The sequence below is a fragment of the Corvus kubaryi genome, unplaced genomic scaffold, assembly GCF_017639235.1.
Source record: "Corvus kubaryi isolate FWS band 111438036 unplaced genomic scaffold, C.kubaryi_AGA036_p1.0 37396, whole genome shotgun sequence".
Taxonomy (NCBI): Eukaryota; Metazoa; Chordata; class Aves; order Passeriformes; family Corvidae; genus Corvus; species Corvus kubaryi.
Window position 1 is genome coordinate 19,104,992 of NW_024581135.1, and position 17,015 is coordinate 19,122,006.

Here is a 17,015-nt window from a genome sequence, read left to right on the forward strand (position 1 = left end):
TTTCCTAGCAAACTTCCCAAAAAAATACAAAATTACAAGTAATACACATGCTCCCAGAACTCCTTGTTACCTTTATGAACAAAGACAGGCAGAAGGGATGTCTTTTCCAGAAAGGAAACCCCATGGCACTAAGGTGACCCAAGCTAGCCAGCTGTTTCTGCCTGCATTGACACAGTATTGATTTGGCCTATAAACTGGGAAAGTTATTAAATAACAACTAATTCCATTAAGACACTTTCACTTAGGGAGCTAATCCAAATCCAAGAAATGCTTTCTGGTATTGGATGTCATGCGAATGAAATGTTTGAGGTTTAATTTCTCAGAAGGTAAACAGGTAAAACCAGCACCTTCCTGCACATTTTCAGCGACAGAAAACCAAATCCTTACAAAACAGGCCAATAAAATAGGATTATCTTCTGCTTACTTGAGAGGTGTACTTCCTGATCAAAGACTATCACCAGCATCATACACACCCGGACTTCCTTTATCCTGTCTTAATTCTTTAATCACGAGTCCTTCAACAGCACTTTCAAGAAATCCTCCTCCAGTTCTGCAAGTTTCAACAGCTTCGATAAATACTAAATACTTAAAGCTACTGGTCTACTCAGAGAAGTTCTCATTATACTCCAACCCCCACATCAGTCCAAGTTCAAGATGGTTTTGAACAAGCCAACAGGTCATATACACAACATTAGCTAAGGAGCAGATCAGTGCAGTTACACAAGAGACAGGGACTCACTGCAAAAATGAATTCTGAAGTGGAACCATAACAGCCCATGAACTGGAACACACCTTCCAATAGAGAACAGGGCTACGTTTTAACAACTACGATGAATCATGTCCGAGCTTTTAAACTCTGCCATAATAAGTAATCCAAGTTATTTCAGATGTGCATATAGATATCTGAAATACAAAGGCACTCAACTAAGCCATGGGCTGTTTCAAAGCTCACCTATTCTGTAACAATTAGATCCATTTGAGAAGGCACAAAATCCAACCTCACAAACAACCACACCAATAGTAAAAGCACCCTGTGAAAGAAAAGATGGACAAACCCATATACTGCATGAAGTTCCTTGCATCTAATGGCACAACTACATGCTGGCAAAAACACTAACCTATCTTCTTCCTTTATTTGAAACGTTAAAATAAAGCTGGTGCAACTGCATGTTTCTGCCCCTTAAAACACTTTCCAATTCTACTACCCACTAATGCCGGCACTGCATTCTGATTATGTGAATTTCTGTCAAATTTACATTTTCGGAAAAAATGCTTTCATTAAATTTCCCTTCCAACAACTTCTTGAAAATAAAAAAATCACCTGACGTGTTGGGGTCTCCCTCCCCACCATGTGGTCCTGGGAGAGGGGCCCTGGGGGGGAGACATGGGGTTTCCCTACTCCCTGCTCAGCCTCGTTCCCCATTGGTTGTTTTGTGCTCCCCCATGTGGGCAAGGACCCTCGGGTCCCGGGATTGAGCAGTTCCTTGGCAGAGCCCCGGCCATGCGGCTGGAGGAATAAACATCTCTCTGAAATCAAGAGATCGGTCCATAGATATTTCTTTTCCACGGGCCTCGTTGTCTGATACACGTGTTGCAGTATCCCCACTGTAACAGACATTGTCTGAGTGGCAATTTTTCCTTTTTTTTTCAGTAATATTCAACCATATAAACACAGTTCCACTATTTATATTTTTAAATTTGTAGCAATGTTCTGGATAAACTGAACAATTAATCCTCTGCAATGGAGGGCCCTCCCTCACACAAAGCCTTGCCAAACACATATTTATAGCTCAGCTGCTGCTTTCCAGAAAAAGGGTTCCAGTATAGCACGTGTGTTATACGTTAACGTTATTTAAATAAGCTTTTTTTTACGTGCGAAGAAAAATTAATATACAATTATATTAACAATCTGAGCTCAAGATCATGTTGCTCTTTGTTTTTCAACTCAGCTGGAGTCCAGCTGTACCAACATACATCACTGGTAGGATGTATCTACCAGATGAAATCCATTACTGAAGCAAGGAAATGTTGCACTAGTATATCTTGCTGAGATGCAATCATGCTGTTATAGCTGTCCAGGAAATCTGTGATATAATGATATTTTTCTCATTAAATGCACGGGACTGATGATTTCTTATATAATGAAACATGACCATCACCTTAAAATAGCTGTACTGAGGAGCTAGAATTCCAACCCATCCATAAGGGCATTTTTAGTGAAGTATAATAAAAACTGGTATCACTCACACTAATCATCATTTCATGCTGTCACAGGTTTTTCCCTCTAATGTAAAACTCTCAGCTATAAAAAAAGCTTTTATTCAGAGCACAATGCAATACCACCATTCCAAAAATAGAATTTAAGCCCAATTATTGCTTAGGTGTTTTTCTTTACTAGCAGCACTTCAGACAGCAATAAAATGAAATGCAGATACATGTTTTTCCCTGTTGACTTTGTAGAAGTGGCAGTCATGCAGGAGATTTTAAAAATTAAAAAAATAGGATTATAAAACCATAAAATTGACCCAGGGCCTTTAGGCATATAGAGTACTTACAGTTATAATTAATTTTTTAGTGTGACAAGATTTGAAAACTGACGGTAGAACTCTAAAAGCTGTTTCAAATTTCAAATTGCTCTATTCCAATACAGCAATCCTAATCACAAATGGAACAACTTAGTGTTCAGTTCAAATTAAAACTGCTTCAGCACGTGTTAATAAATAGTGTATGTAAACTCTTGGTGAGCTGTTTTATGCCAGCAGTGCACACGGCTCTCATCCAAGCAGGACAGGGCAGGCTGCTCTGCCACCACACCATCTAACCAGGCAGAGGCACGGGCTGTCAGGGCTCCTACATTTATATCCATGACAAAAGTGTGGCTTCAGAGCACGTCCCTGCTTACCAAACCACACTGAGCTTGGACCATTCATCACAGCCTTCTCCCCAGCTCTTCTTGACACCAGCAATGCTCCCACAGGTGAGCAGTCCCATTAGTGAAATCCACAATTGCCAGTAAGAAGTTGCACGGTGTAACACTCACTCCTGTGGGTCAGCACCAATATACATCTAACCAAGTCCTGCACAGGAAGAGGCAGGACATGCTCCTCCTGGATGAGTGGTTCAGCATTATCCTTGATTACTAGGCTAGGGCAAGCAAGAAGGACATCATTTAAAATTTAGCAGAATCAAAAGCAAATGAAAAAATGGAACAGGGGGAACATGTGCACAAACACTTAGCTTACAATTCTAATGTCAGACAGTATTTTAAACACACAGTGAAGACATTGCTTAATTATCAAATTGGGGCTTAAAGCAGGCCACATCTTTACAGCACCAAATGTTCTCCTCACACATACAAGACCCGTGGACCTGCTCTTAGGATTTCACAAACAGACCCAAACTCATATTTAGAAAAAAACAGTCAACTATAAACTTTAAAGGCAGAAGCAAAACATGGGAACACTGTGTCAAGAGAGAAGAATTTAGAGTTAAAACTAAACTGAGGCAGGAGTTCTGGGCAACAAGGCAAAGCAATTATACAAGTGGTAAATGGAAGAAAAATTAGATTACCAGAGGGCAGATCTGACATCTGTACTAGCAGTGGTGCTACAGATCATTAGTCATAGGCATTTTACACCAAGTGCTACAGAAGATAATTTAAGCAGTGATGACACCAGCTCCTTCCTATCTATTGCCCCAGTGACATTAGTTTTTCAATTACAGGGGTTACTTCTTCCAAGAGCAACCTCTTAGACATTTTACATGTTAATGTTTAAGCAACCAAACTCGACTTACACAAGCTTTTTAAACAAAACCCCAGAGTTTTATTATTGAAGTACATTTATATTTTATGGTGTCTTAAAACAGCAGCTACATGCAAAGTTCTAACAAGTCAATTAAACTTTAAATCCCCAATGAATTTTAATATTGTGTTCTTCTAAAATATAAATAATTTAGCATTTTCAGTAGCTAAAAACCAAATACTTCTTCCATTTATGATGTAATTAAAGACATATTAATTTGTCTCCACCACTGTATAGCTTTGATTTCTTAAAATTCACACCTCTTTCAAATTAAAAAGAACTGTCAAAAAAGTCATTCAGAAAATTATTTCTGGTGGTGTACAGGAGGCTATCATACATTCCCTTCACAATTCCAAGTGCTATGCTATCCAAATAAATAAGTATACCTGCGTGCATGCAGAAGTTAACACACAGTATCTAAAGCTGACCCGAGGATACAGCTGGGACACGAAACCTCAGGAGCCACACACTCTGGCAGAAGCCTGGCTGGTACCAGCACATGCCTAAATCACTCCTGCACACCAGAGGTGTAAACTGAAAACCAGAGCATGGTTTTCGCCAGCTGGATCATTTTTTACGTGGGCATTGCTGCCACCACACGGCCAAACCCTGAACTCCTCCTCCGCCTCTCACAGGGGCGAACCTGCTCAGCGCAAGAGCCCTGCCACAAACCCTCTCAGTACCCCTTCCTTCTCCAGCCTCTTAGAGCCCACCGTCAACAAGCTTCCAAAATTCGAAGGAACTTGGAGCACTCAGATCTTGCTGTCTCTTCCAAGTATGAGCCAGCAGCTGTCAGAACATTTCAGTGTTGTAGAATTACGCCAAACCAATACTCCCAAAGACAACAGAAAATCGTACAAGTGATGGTCCGGGTAGCTGCAGCCTAACTGATGTGCCAACAAAGGCTCAAACACCTCCTTTGCTGAAATACCCTCCTCAAAATATCCCCCCAGAAAGCCTGCTTTTAGAAGGCTGGATTCAGCATACTACTCTGTCACCTGCAGAGGCTCAGGAGTCTCCGAGCAGGTACCTCATACTGAAGAGACATGGTGTGTGAAATCACAACAGAAAAGAAAAAGGGAGTTCCATAATTTTTCAAACACAACAAATAGGAGTCTACATTCATTCCTGTTTCTTAGCTCTTCTGAATGGCTTCATATTTAAAGGTTTTACAATACTTACCTGTTAGGAGTTAATATTTTTGTATTCTGCTGCACATGACTTGGTAAGCTCATTTATACAAGTGACAAAGGCACCACAGAAATACCAGCATATGCCACAGCTGTGGGTTTAATTCTGTCACCCATGGACTAAGGCTCCACTGGTCTGAAAAATTCAGCAGCACTCCTGCGAAGTTTCGACCTGACTTTTTGGGAATAATATTTGAAACAATCCAAAGAACCAGGCAGTTGTCAATAAATACCATTTATAGTATCTTCACCCTTTCTCTAGGTGATCAATGAAGATATGAATTCTGCAGTTTATGAACCTATATGTTTGCAGGCCACCTTTTTTCCCCACAACTACTTCACCTGCAGCTTTCTAAGAGGAAGTGAGAAAAAAATCGTATCAAGTATGACGAACGTCATGTATCATTTTGACAAGGCCAGAAAGGAGGTCAAAATGCCTCAGGGCTTCCTAGAGAAAGCAAGGCTGCAGAAAACATTCATTCAACATTCACTATCTCTGAATATTACATTAAAAGAATGGCTTAGTCAGCCAACTAAAAATGTAAGGCAATTGAGGAGTCCTTGCTTTCTCCTCCACACCAGTCAAGAATAATATGTGAATGCACTCACCTTTTTTGCTCTTTGTGCTATATTGGGTGTTCTAGTGAGAAGCTTTTCAATCAGGTATTCTCTATTCTGCAAAACCAACATTTGTTAAATTAAGAATCATTACAAGGAAAGAAGAAATTTCACATAGATTTTAAGGCAGAGCAAAATTTACTCATAGGGTTAAACGTTTTACCTTGGCTTTCTGGAAAAATTTGCATTTTAATAGTTCTGCTGCTGTGGGCCTGAAAGATCAATAATAAATTAGAACAGAAAACAAAGACCCCTCTCAGTGAATACAGTACAAGACGTTAGTTAAACGGTACGTCTCTAATACTTTTGAATTAGTACTGTATGAATGGGGAATGAATGATCATAGCTACAGAATTAATTCACACGAGCTCACTTACCACACATGAAAAAAATTAAGCCTCTCTATGGCAAAAATACCAAAAGAGAGAGGAAAAAAGTCTCTTAAGCTGTCAATTTCCCCCCCTTTTTTGTTCAACACAAATGCATTTAACCTTCAAAAAAAACAAGTAAGACAAACAAAAAAAAACCCACAAAAAAAGTCAGGTATTGTTTTCTTCCCCAAATGACTCTACAAATACAAATAAAACTTTGCTCCACAGCAATAAAAGCATAATTACATTTTCCAAACAGCAGCATCAGTACCTCCTATGGGCATTCTTTTACTTGACTGATGTCAGCAGGTATTCACAACAAACTATACTGACACTATTAACATGATGCATAAACCAAAGAGGGTCATCAGGATCATCTTCCACTCAAACACACAAATACAAATCAAAGCAACAGCTGTAAGGTAAAAACTGGCACACTTCATTTTTACTTTCAGTTCTGTTTAAGTCTGTTTCAGCATTACCAAGAGATAACCACAATCTCACAGCTACCAAAGTGATTCCAACAGCAGGTTTTGTCTCCCTAGCTGCAGGGATCCAAAAAGCTACTTATTTAGCCAAAGCCAGACTCTGGTACTGAAGCAGACTCTGGAGAGAAAGCAATGCATCTCTTGGAATGAGGTAAAATCATCCATCATTTCCATTAGGAGCCCATACGACCATCCAGGACTAATTTTGACACAGCTAAATTTAGGGAAGTCAAAATCTTCAAGATTCATAATTTCTAAATAAGCAGCTCTAGTTTTCCATTTGAATTCCAGCAAGAGATTGAATACAGCACAAACAAGGTAAGACACTGAGAAAACTTCCATTTGGAAAAATCTCAATCTCTAACAACCCCCAAAATCTGACCTAGTTTATATCTTCAAGGACAGATCTGAAAAGTAAGTGAGCAGAAGAGGAGTAGTAAATAGTCTGTACATATATATCAGCTCACTCCTGCAAGAAATAATGAAACAACTCTTGACATTAACAAAAAGAATTCAATTTAGACACAGACAGTAGGTTCCATAGAGCATGTATTTTTCTTCACCTCCAAAGTACCAAGCTCTACAATAAAGGAGTTCTGATTAGTGGTTCTGTGGAGACCACCAGGCTCAGTAGTAATTCAGACATGTATCTTGGATGAGCAAAAAGGAAGGGAAACTATTAAAAAGAAAAATCAGCTTCTGTGTCAAAGTTTTAAAGTTCTCAAAGTACAGTACCATCACATCTCATAACATGGCTATGCACACTTAAAAGCTACATTTTAGTAAAGTTTTATCCAAACTAGTGTTCTCCATTCCTCTACCATTAATTATGCCAGACACTTCTGAACTGGTCTGGACATGCTTTCTGGCCCTGTTTTTCCACACAAGCTGTGGCAATGAATTGCAGCTGAGGACTGTGAGCAGCATCCTTGGCACTGGAGAGAAACACCCACACACAAATCCCCAAAAGAAAAACATCATAGTCTCAGACAACAGCAGTGCAATGCCAGTCCTAGAATTTGCCACAAAGAGCAAGGACTTCTCCCACAACTGACATGACAGCTACTGGAGGGATCTCTGTGCAAAATTACATCCTGGCTTGTGAGAAATGTGAAAAATAGTGATGATCCCCTCCATATAAAAATAATTGCTCTATACCAGTACAGAGTAACTGGCACACACATCTAAGCATCTATCTGCTAGCCTAATTGTACAATTCAAGGCAATCCTGAGTATGAATATATTGCATGTGTTTTAATAAATGTATAAACTCAAATAAGTACCTTAAAAACTAACGTTTCAACACTGATGCCTTTACTGCACGTCAGGTAACTCAGCATCATGTATTCAAGGAGACAAGAAAAACTCCTTTTATTTACTTCTCATTACGTCATACCAATTTAATCTTGCCCTGAAAATTTCTGGATAATGGAAACTAAAAGAAGCTTGATTATCAAGAGCTCGATTATCCATTATTATTATTATTCATTCCTATGTGTAAGCAGCCAAACTGCAATACTAAGCTTAAAAGCATCAGGACTTGCTACTAAGACCAACAAGGGTAAAGGGTTTGGGAATCTGAAAGCAGTAAACAAATGATCTTCGAGTGAAATAAAAATTTTCAAGTATTTAAAGAATAAAGATGTTGCCACAATCTTTTTTCTTAATTATACTGGTTCTCTAGCATTCCTGCTGTCACTTTTTCAATTTGGCTCCCTACAACCACATCCTGGACTTAGGCTAGTATTACCTCAGGAAGTACACACCATAAACGACACATACAATCAGGATTACTCTCTCAGAAAAATCTTTCCCCAGAAATACTCTGAAACTCTAGAAAACAGTGATATACTAAATACCTTAGGAATTAATGTTAATTAGAATGTGCTTCCTAGAACTCTTCAGAAAAAAAAGCCTAAAAAAATGGGTCTGCATAAAAATGAATAAATAAATTAATCACTCAGGGAACTTGGGACCTCAACAATGGTTTTAGAATAGATGTTTAATACTTTGGTCATCTTGGCTATTCAAAAAACATAGCAAGAAAGAACAAACAGCAAAGATACCATGACATGCAATTCCCTACGTAAGCATGAGAAAAACCCAACAAGCTTGAAGGCCCTAACTTTACAGTAAAAAAAATAAACACATCTTAGTAAGTAATTTTCTCTGGAAATATCCCAGTTAAAAGCAACAATAAGTTTATGTCACAAAATGAGAAAAATCAACATAAAATTATTTATTTTTAATTTCTTTTAAAGGCCAAGAGAATGATATATTTGGTTACCAACAGTTCTGCTGATCAATCTGAACAGTCTTGTTAGACTTGTGCACAGTATCAAGATTTATATCTTGCTTCAGATGAGAAATTAAGATGTAGAGCAAGGACTTTTGTTTGATCGGAGTTCAGTTCAATACTGTGTTTAAGTATAAACATATTAAGTTAACAATCAGAAGAAGTAAACTTAAAGAACAGTTAAGAGGCAATTTCTTCTCCTCAGATGGAGGTGACTGAAGGCTGCCATTTACAAAATTCAAATCACACATTTAAAGATTATGTCTTAACTGTAACTTAAAAGTAGTCCGTATATTTTTAAAAATAATTCCATTTTACATGGCAATAGTGACCTACCTTTTGGAAGGATCTTTTTGAAGGCATAACGAGATTAGTTTTCTAAAGGATTTGCCATACTTTTTCATCATCTCCTTGTCCTCTACACCTGTCTCTAAAGTGGGAGGGTCATTTTGAAGCGTTAGCATTAACACCTAAAATAAACCCAAAAATGAGGTGTGAGCAAAAGCAATCTGAAATGTAGAAATTAGAAGAGAAAAAATACTACACAGAATACATCTATTTAGATACCCTAAGTTGCTATTGAAAATGAAGCAGTACTAACTACTAGCAGCATTAATAATACAGCTAACAGCATTAAGTAATACAAAGTGACTGTTACTTTCATAGGAGGGTATTTGTGATAAGGTGCTGCTCCTGTTGCTAACTCAATGGCTGTTATCCCAAAACTCCACATATCGGCCTTGAAGTCATAACCTCGCACCTGAAACAGAATCAGAAGGGAAAACCAAGGTGGTAATGTCTCAAGTTCCAAAATTAAAAGACAAAATGTTTTAAATTTTTTATTGGCATTAGAAATACCTGCTCCATTACTTCAGGTGCCATCCAACAGGGAGTACCAACAAATGTTTTTCTTACTTTGTTACGAGTAACATCACCTCCAGTTGCTAAAAATGCACTAACACCAAAATCTGGGAAAGAGGAGGAAAGTTGAAATCTGTTAAACTACCAATAACAAAGCAAAAGTTTTACATTTTAGAAATTAAGTCAGCTCCTAAAGGTATACTTATAGAAACTCTCCATTGTAGAGCTGACCTTTGCTGCACAACAAACTGTTCATGAAATCCTATGGAATAGATGGTATAGTTTTATCACCTCACAAAAACATCCTCGAGTTTAACCTCTCAGTATGTGCCTTCCTGAATAAGGTTGCAAAGGACTCCAGTACATCTGTCACTTAAGGTTTTCAAATATGCACTTTGTGCCAAGGTTTGTATCTGCTGTTCTTCAAACACAAGGAGCTTCTTCTGCATAGCAACTAAATATGAACATGATTTGAACAAGAGGGAACATAGTATGTAATTTAAATTCTTACAGGAATTTGACAAATCAAAGACAATCAGCAAAGTCATCAATAATATGTATTTAATAGTAGATCAGGACATGAATAGCTTTTTCCAAATTCTAAAATAGAAGGGGGGAAAAAAAAAGCTCAGTGTTCTGGTAACTCATTACTACATCAGCGATGGCTGTAGGGGAGAGGTAGGTGTGTAAGTGGAAGAAAAAGCAGGTTCCCAATGTATGCAGAAATACTGTCAATTTTTAATGGAGCTTTATGTATTTTCAACTGTACTATTTACAATCCAGTTATATTGATACAGAGTAGTTTACTATAGACTTCAATTTATTTCCTACTGCTTTCCTATTGTTACCTGATTTTAAGGCTGAAAAAAAAAGCCCTCCAGTAACTACAGAAAAATGTAGTTTTATCATTATTTGACACTGGCATATTAAAGCCCTTAAAATACATGTTTACATGGTACTTTGAAAGCATCATTTATACAAAAATTACAAGTTCTGTCTACAGTCATTTTTATTAGCAAGGGCTTTCAGTGCTCTGTCACCCACTATAGACTGTGGAAGGCCTGGCACTGTGCTGGGGGAACAGGCAGGTATCACCATCTGCTCCCTCTGTTTTCCAGATAATCTGATACCATTCTGAGAGATGGGATATGAGCCTTGCTCTTAGGAGGCCAAATAATCTTATTCTTACAGACTACAGCTCAAGAAGCACATTAAGGCACTCAGAGGACACTGAAGATGCTAAACTGCATCCAACAGACAGCACTGCCAGACAAATGGCAGATATGCCAAAAATAATTCCCAGCGAGATATATCTCATGCATCTCAGTGACCAGTTAACTTATAGTCAAAGTCCTTATGAAGGACAGTATACACAGATTGTTGGATCCCCAAGAACTATTACAACTACTTGCAGAAAAAAAAATGAAATCAACAGAAATATCAGTTTCTACTATTTGCAAGCTGTTTAAAGTTCATGGGTGGATCACATGGAAACACTAAGAGGACATCAGAAAGTTCCCTTATATATTTGATGGGACACAGAGAAATACTGAATAATTTCTGAGTCAAGTATCATTAATCAAGAATCCTGAAATCTGAAACTGGGTAACTTGTGGCTACAGCACCCCAAAAGGAATAGTTAAAAGCCAACAGAAAAACTTCTGCCTTTGATATCAGTTGGTCCAGCTTGCAATTACCTTTTTCTTTTATTTATCCATTACCACCAACATTACCTGCTATTTGTACAGAGCCATCCTCACCCAGAAGAATGTTGCCAGCCTTCAAATCTCTACAATGTACAAACAGGGGTTAGCATGAAAGTGCATACTGCACATTTTATGCAAACAAATAAATACTGTACACTTGAATAGTTTCAAAAGACAGCATATTCAGATTTAAACCAGAAAAAGGAAGCTGAAGCGCAAAATATAACTGAATAACATTAAAACAGAATGCAGAACTCAAACTCACAAATTTTCAGGTATAAAAAGACCAGAATTCAGCTTTAGCATAAAATGAGCAGAATTCAGGGATAGTTTTTAAGAAAATAGGTATTTAGGTCCAAAGTCTGTTTTACCACCTTTTACAAATATATTCTCACAAACTGAAAGCTTCCAGAGCTTTAAACGAAGAAGTAATGCTTTTTCACATCCAAGTGCACCACTAATAAAGAAGAAAGTTGAAAAAAAATTCTCCTCTTTGATCTCTTCAGAGAAGAGACCTATCTTCAAGAAAGGTAAATGCACTGTACATTTCTACCCAATTAAGCTGTTAAAGCTCAGGAATCGCAGCCATATTTTGCTATAGGGTATAGTGATGAAATGTTACTTGGCATTGAATGTGTTCAAAATTTAGTATGTGCTTAAGAGTTAACAATATCCATTTAACACACTCTTCACATGTAATGTTCAGAAGAAAACTTTGTGGTTGTTTTGGTTTGGTTTGTTTGGTTTTTTTTTAATAGAAACATGTACCCCATTCTTAATGCACATTTTAATACTGTCATACAGAATCTATCATAACAAGACTTGAGAAAATTAATCTTTCCAAGTTTTATTGAATTTACATTACTACTGAAAGGTAACATAACCTGTTTCCTCATATATAAATACAAGATACATATATATATAAGCATATAAAAAAGAATGTACTGAAACAACAGAACAAGATCCCTGAATAATTCTGAAAACATCTCCAACTAACAAATGCCACCTGACACAGTATTCCGTGAACTGTACCACAGCATTCACCCATAATGTACATAGGAAGTTGAAGGCACAGTTTTCAACTTCAACTGGACTTCTGCCCAGTTTAAAAAAGGAGAAATCTCAGATGTATCATACAGATCTCTCTTTTTATCTTAAGGTACTTTAAGAATAGACAAGGGGAATTCACAAATCTGACCTCAAAGAGTCCTGTTATCCTTAAAATCTCATGAATGTGCCCTTCACAACAATATCATCTTAACAGAATACTGTGAATTAAGATCTGAGGCAGATCTTTGGAATTCCAGACCAGAAGTCAAAATAACTGTACTTTATTTATCCATTTATCTCAATTTTCTCTCTGCAAAAGGAGGAAACAGCTCTTGCTTTACATCAGTGACAGCTCGTTTATGAGATATAAGAAGTACACATAAAAAACAGTTACTGTGCTACATCTGTACCACCTCCATTCTGAGAGTCCTATCTGCAGCAAACCTGGTTTTAGGATAAAAGAAACAGAGCTTGAAACAGCTTGAAACAGAGAATCCACTGCAGGCACATTCCTTAGAAGAAAAATTCACCTCAATAAAATTAATAGGAAGGTCAGAACACACTTCCAACAATGAAACAGTGGGAACAACCTCTGGGTTCCTACAGTAGATATGTACAGACCACCCCAAGGGATCTGCACAATTTACATGGAGGAAGTCAGTGGAGAGAGAATATACAGAAGACAGCAATCATTAGATGCATATACACTAAGATGCAGTTCCACAGTACCAATCCCAGCTCCACATGTGGCCATAAAAAAAGGTCTGTAGAGTTGTGATAGATATTTACTGACTACCAGGAAAAAAAATCATTTCGCATTTTGACAGGAGTCCCCAAGCACCCAAGATTACAGGTTTACTGTGCAACACAATAACCAAGTCACAAAACATATCCCATAAACTAGAAGCGGATTAGGTAGCTGGAGCACCAGCAGGAACAGGACTACAGACCACAGTTCTGGCATGCTTATCACAGCACAAATCTATCCAAACTAGAAAAGAGAGATAGGATAAAGACCCAGGCAAATAGTAAATATTAGTGACAAACTGCAACCAAGATTACAGCATCTGCTCAAGCACTTGATAATTCCTGATTACACTTACGGTATGTGAAAGAGGCAATACAACTTGCTTAGCCAAGCCACTGCAGCTGACCAGAATCAACAAGCTACAGGCAGTTTTGAAAATGCTTTTCACTATGTATATGCTCCTACCTGTGAATTTGCCCATTCCTGTGTAGATAGTCTAAGCCCTCCAAAACTTCTTTAAGAATTGTTGCTATTATGGGTTCTTCAAGCACACCATTTTTGTGCTCTCCTCTGTTGACAATATACTTTATTATATCAAGCATTGAACCTGTATTACAGATCCAGGAAAGAAAAGAAGTATATACAAAGCATTATCACATCAGATTCTTTAGAAAGCTGTATTTCTTCATCCTTTCTACACTACTGCAATTTAAATCTTTGCATGTATGTGTAAATGCTTCATGTAACTAGCTCTTAGAATAAAGCACACCACTAACCCATCCAAACGAGATACAGAGCACTGCTTTTTGTCAAAAATACTGAAACACTTAATGATCCATTAGAAAGATCTGCTAACAGCTTGCCAAGCAACCACTTATTAAAAATTCAGGAGTACCCCATATTTGAACAGATATGTACTGCAAAGATCTTGGTTTATTATCCAGTTTAGATTACGGTTCATGTGTTCACGATGTAAACACGCAGCTGCAGGTTTGGAAGGACACAAATGCAAACAAATGATAACATTCCCAGTGACGCACAGTTTGACATTGAACTTCAGTTATTATACATTTCAAGGCATTTAATGGAAGCATTTTGTTTTTATCCAGGCATTATTCAACAGCTCACAGTACATTTCTGTCATGAATCACTAGTTTCTCTCATGCTCTGGGCTCACTATTGCTTGAACTGACCAATTCAACCAAATGCGACACAAGTGTTACGAGCACTTCCCATCCTTGTTTTCCAGCATCATAGTGAAGCAGCCTGCTGCCATCAAGACTAATCTTGAACAACATCGTGTAACAACCAGGACCATCACACCTTATTTTGGAGCCTCTCTTTTCTAAACTACAAGCACATTAAGCTCAGCCCCCTTTTTCCCTCTTCCAGAACTAAATAAGAATTTTATACCATTAACCATCATCATAAAAAAATGCAATGAGTGTTTGGTTAGCTTAAGCAATAAAAAGGATGCAATACGTGTAATACTTGGCCCAGGATGAATCCTGCTTGAATAAGGAATGAGTAATACTCATTATGAAATCAGAAATATATGCATTTTTATAAAAATACAGGGGATCCTAGAGAAACTCCATAAAATATCAGATTGACAGAATTGACTTAATTCCAATCAGTTTTCCCTATAGAGCCTTAATAGAGAATTTTGATATACTGATTCTGAATGAAAATTTAATTCTGTTTATGTAACTACTGTATTTCAGTAATTCTTAGCCTGTCCTATGAATACAGATATACAAACTTTGTAAAGTTGCACATTCCTGCTTAACATGCCTACATCTCGAGATTCATCCTATGTAGTGTCTACCCCTTCTCATTAGTTAGTTTAGATCAATGAACTCAAAGGTAATACATTAGGGAAAAAATCCTACAATTGCCTTGCATCTAAACAAGTAAAACCAGTAACTTACCCCCGCTTAATAGCTTCATAACGAGCCAAAGTTCATCCTTCACCACAAAAGATGTGTAATAGGTCACCACATTAGGGTGATTGCACTGACTCATTGCTTGAATTTCTTTCTGTAAGAAATACAAAGCCCAACACAACAGAGCCAGCTATCAGTTTTGCTAATATAAAGTTTAATTTCCAAAGTGAAATACTGTAACAGAACTAAAGTATGTACAGAGTATGCACCAAGGCATTAAAACATTTTAATTTACCTAAAGATCTGCATGCAAGAAAAAGCATTATTGCTAAGAACACGAGGGAAGTTTGGCCAGGAGATTCAGGCATAGCTACACCACTTTTCTTCTGAGAACAGCAAAGAAATTACTGACTGTTAAAGTCTCAAATTCACAGTAAGCAATGAAGAATGAGTAGTGTCCAAGAGCTGACAGTGTGGGTACAGACTGGACAACAAAATGCAAGGCAAGATCAAAATCTACTGCATTTTCTGTTGAAAGGGGATATGAGAAGTACCATGGGAACAGGTAGGAAAGGAGGAAGGAAGCTGTCGGACAAAGGACACAGCACCTGTGGCTCAGCTACTGTGAGATGGACAGGTGGACACAGAGCCACGCAATCAAACAGAAGTGGAGAAAAAGCAGTATTACAGACCAAAAGTCATAGGAAACAATTGACTAGAGGAACACACAGTCACCAACAGATGCACAACGTGGCACTACCAAGTAACACCATCTATGACATGCCACAGCTGTACACATTAAGAATGACTGCCTTGTATCTGTTAATTCAAGCAGAGTCCTTTTTGTATTCACTCTTTCACATAATTGCTCTGCAACACCTTTCCAGCCGCTCTCATTCTTCTGCCAATCCTTTACATAGAAGCATGAGGCCTCTTCTGTACCAGAGGGTTTGGCCTCAGACCAACTTAAGCTGCCACAACCATACTTCTCCCTGAAGAAGAGGCCCAATCCATCCCCGGTGCTAGAGGACATGCTCCTGGAGGGTGAGCCAGTGCAGAAGCCACTCCAGGTAAAAACAACTCTTCCTCCTCTCCTCCCTCCCTGAAAAGAAACTGCTTTGAGATGGACTGTGTTTCTCTCTGACTCAACAGCACTTGGGCAAGTTAGGCACCAAGCAGATCCCGCTTAGGTTAATTAAAGCTGCCACAAATGCCATTTTCAACTTTCAACCTCATTTTAGCAATGATTTGAAAGAGGTTTTTTGTTATTTGCAATGCACTGAAAATCACAGCTGATTTCTAATAAAAAGTTAATTATATGTATTAAAGACTGGGATTTAATCTCATGGTGCTTGTTGGTATTGAAGTCAGGCTGTACTCTGACACACATTTCAGCTTGTTCTGTTGTCCAAAGTTGTCCTCCTCAGACAACTTCTGAACCCTGAACTACAGAAAGAAGAATGCCTGGATAATAAGTCAATGAGCCTGAATATTAAGAGCAATTTTTGAGACAGGTCCCCCTCATCCCCCAGAAGACAGTAGGTGGAAAACAGAAGACAGACACGTGGGGCACATTTCCCTATCCCAGAAGACACGTCATCTTAAACATAAGACAAATTACCACCTCAGGTTCTTAATTCAGCCTCCCATTCCAAACCTTAACTGTAACTCTCCCACTCCTGGTTACTATTTAATTTCTTACACTGTTTTATTATTTTTCTATGCTGGTAATACAACAGTGACTCAAAAAGTCCACCTGACACCACTGGGCAAAAATGCACCTCATGTATTTTTCTCAGACATTAATAATGCAGAAATATAACTAATTGACTGAGATAAGATTCACTATCTTTAACTGTAAAGTGCTTTGAATATTTTACCTCCCTGCATCAACTCATGGGCAACAACTGAGCTACCACAGTAACCATGGCCAAAGGCACCTTGTGTCTCAGCTTTCATGACTTTTTTTTCCAAAGAGTCTTTGCAAAACAAAAATAA

General features: G+C 38.0%; 1 protein-coding gene across 4 annotated transcripts in view; it reads right to left on the reverse strand.

Moving 5' to 3' along the window:
- STK39 (serine/threonine kinase 39) overlaps window positions 1-17,015 on the reverse strand; it is an 88,560-nt gene that overhangs the window by 48,430 nt on the left and 23,115 nt on the right. For all 4 annotated transcript variants that reach the window (XM_042040754.1, XM_042040753.1, XM_042040752.1 and 1 more), the window contains exons 3-10: window positions 15,063-15,171; window positions 13,597-13,738; window positions 11,361-11,416; window positions 9,625-9,734; window positions 9,425-9,526; window positions 9,103-9,236; window positions 5,775-5,823; window positions 5,603-5,668 (exon numbers count right to left, since the gene is read on the reverse strand). In XM_042040754.1, the coding sequence (XP_041896688.1) occupies window positions 5,603-5,668; window positions 5,775-5,823; window positions 9,103-9,236; window positions 9,425-9,526; window positions 9,625-9,734; window positions 11,361-11,416; window positions 13,597-13,738; window positions 15,063-15,171 (768 nt within the window). The remainder of the gene's footprint in view (window positions 1-5,602; window positions 5,669-5,774; window positions 5,824-9,102; window positions 9,237-9,424; window positions 9,527-9,624; window positions 9,735-11,360; window positions 11,417-13,596; window positions 13,739-15,062; window positions 15,172-17,015) is intronic.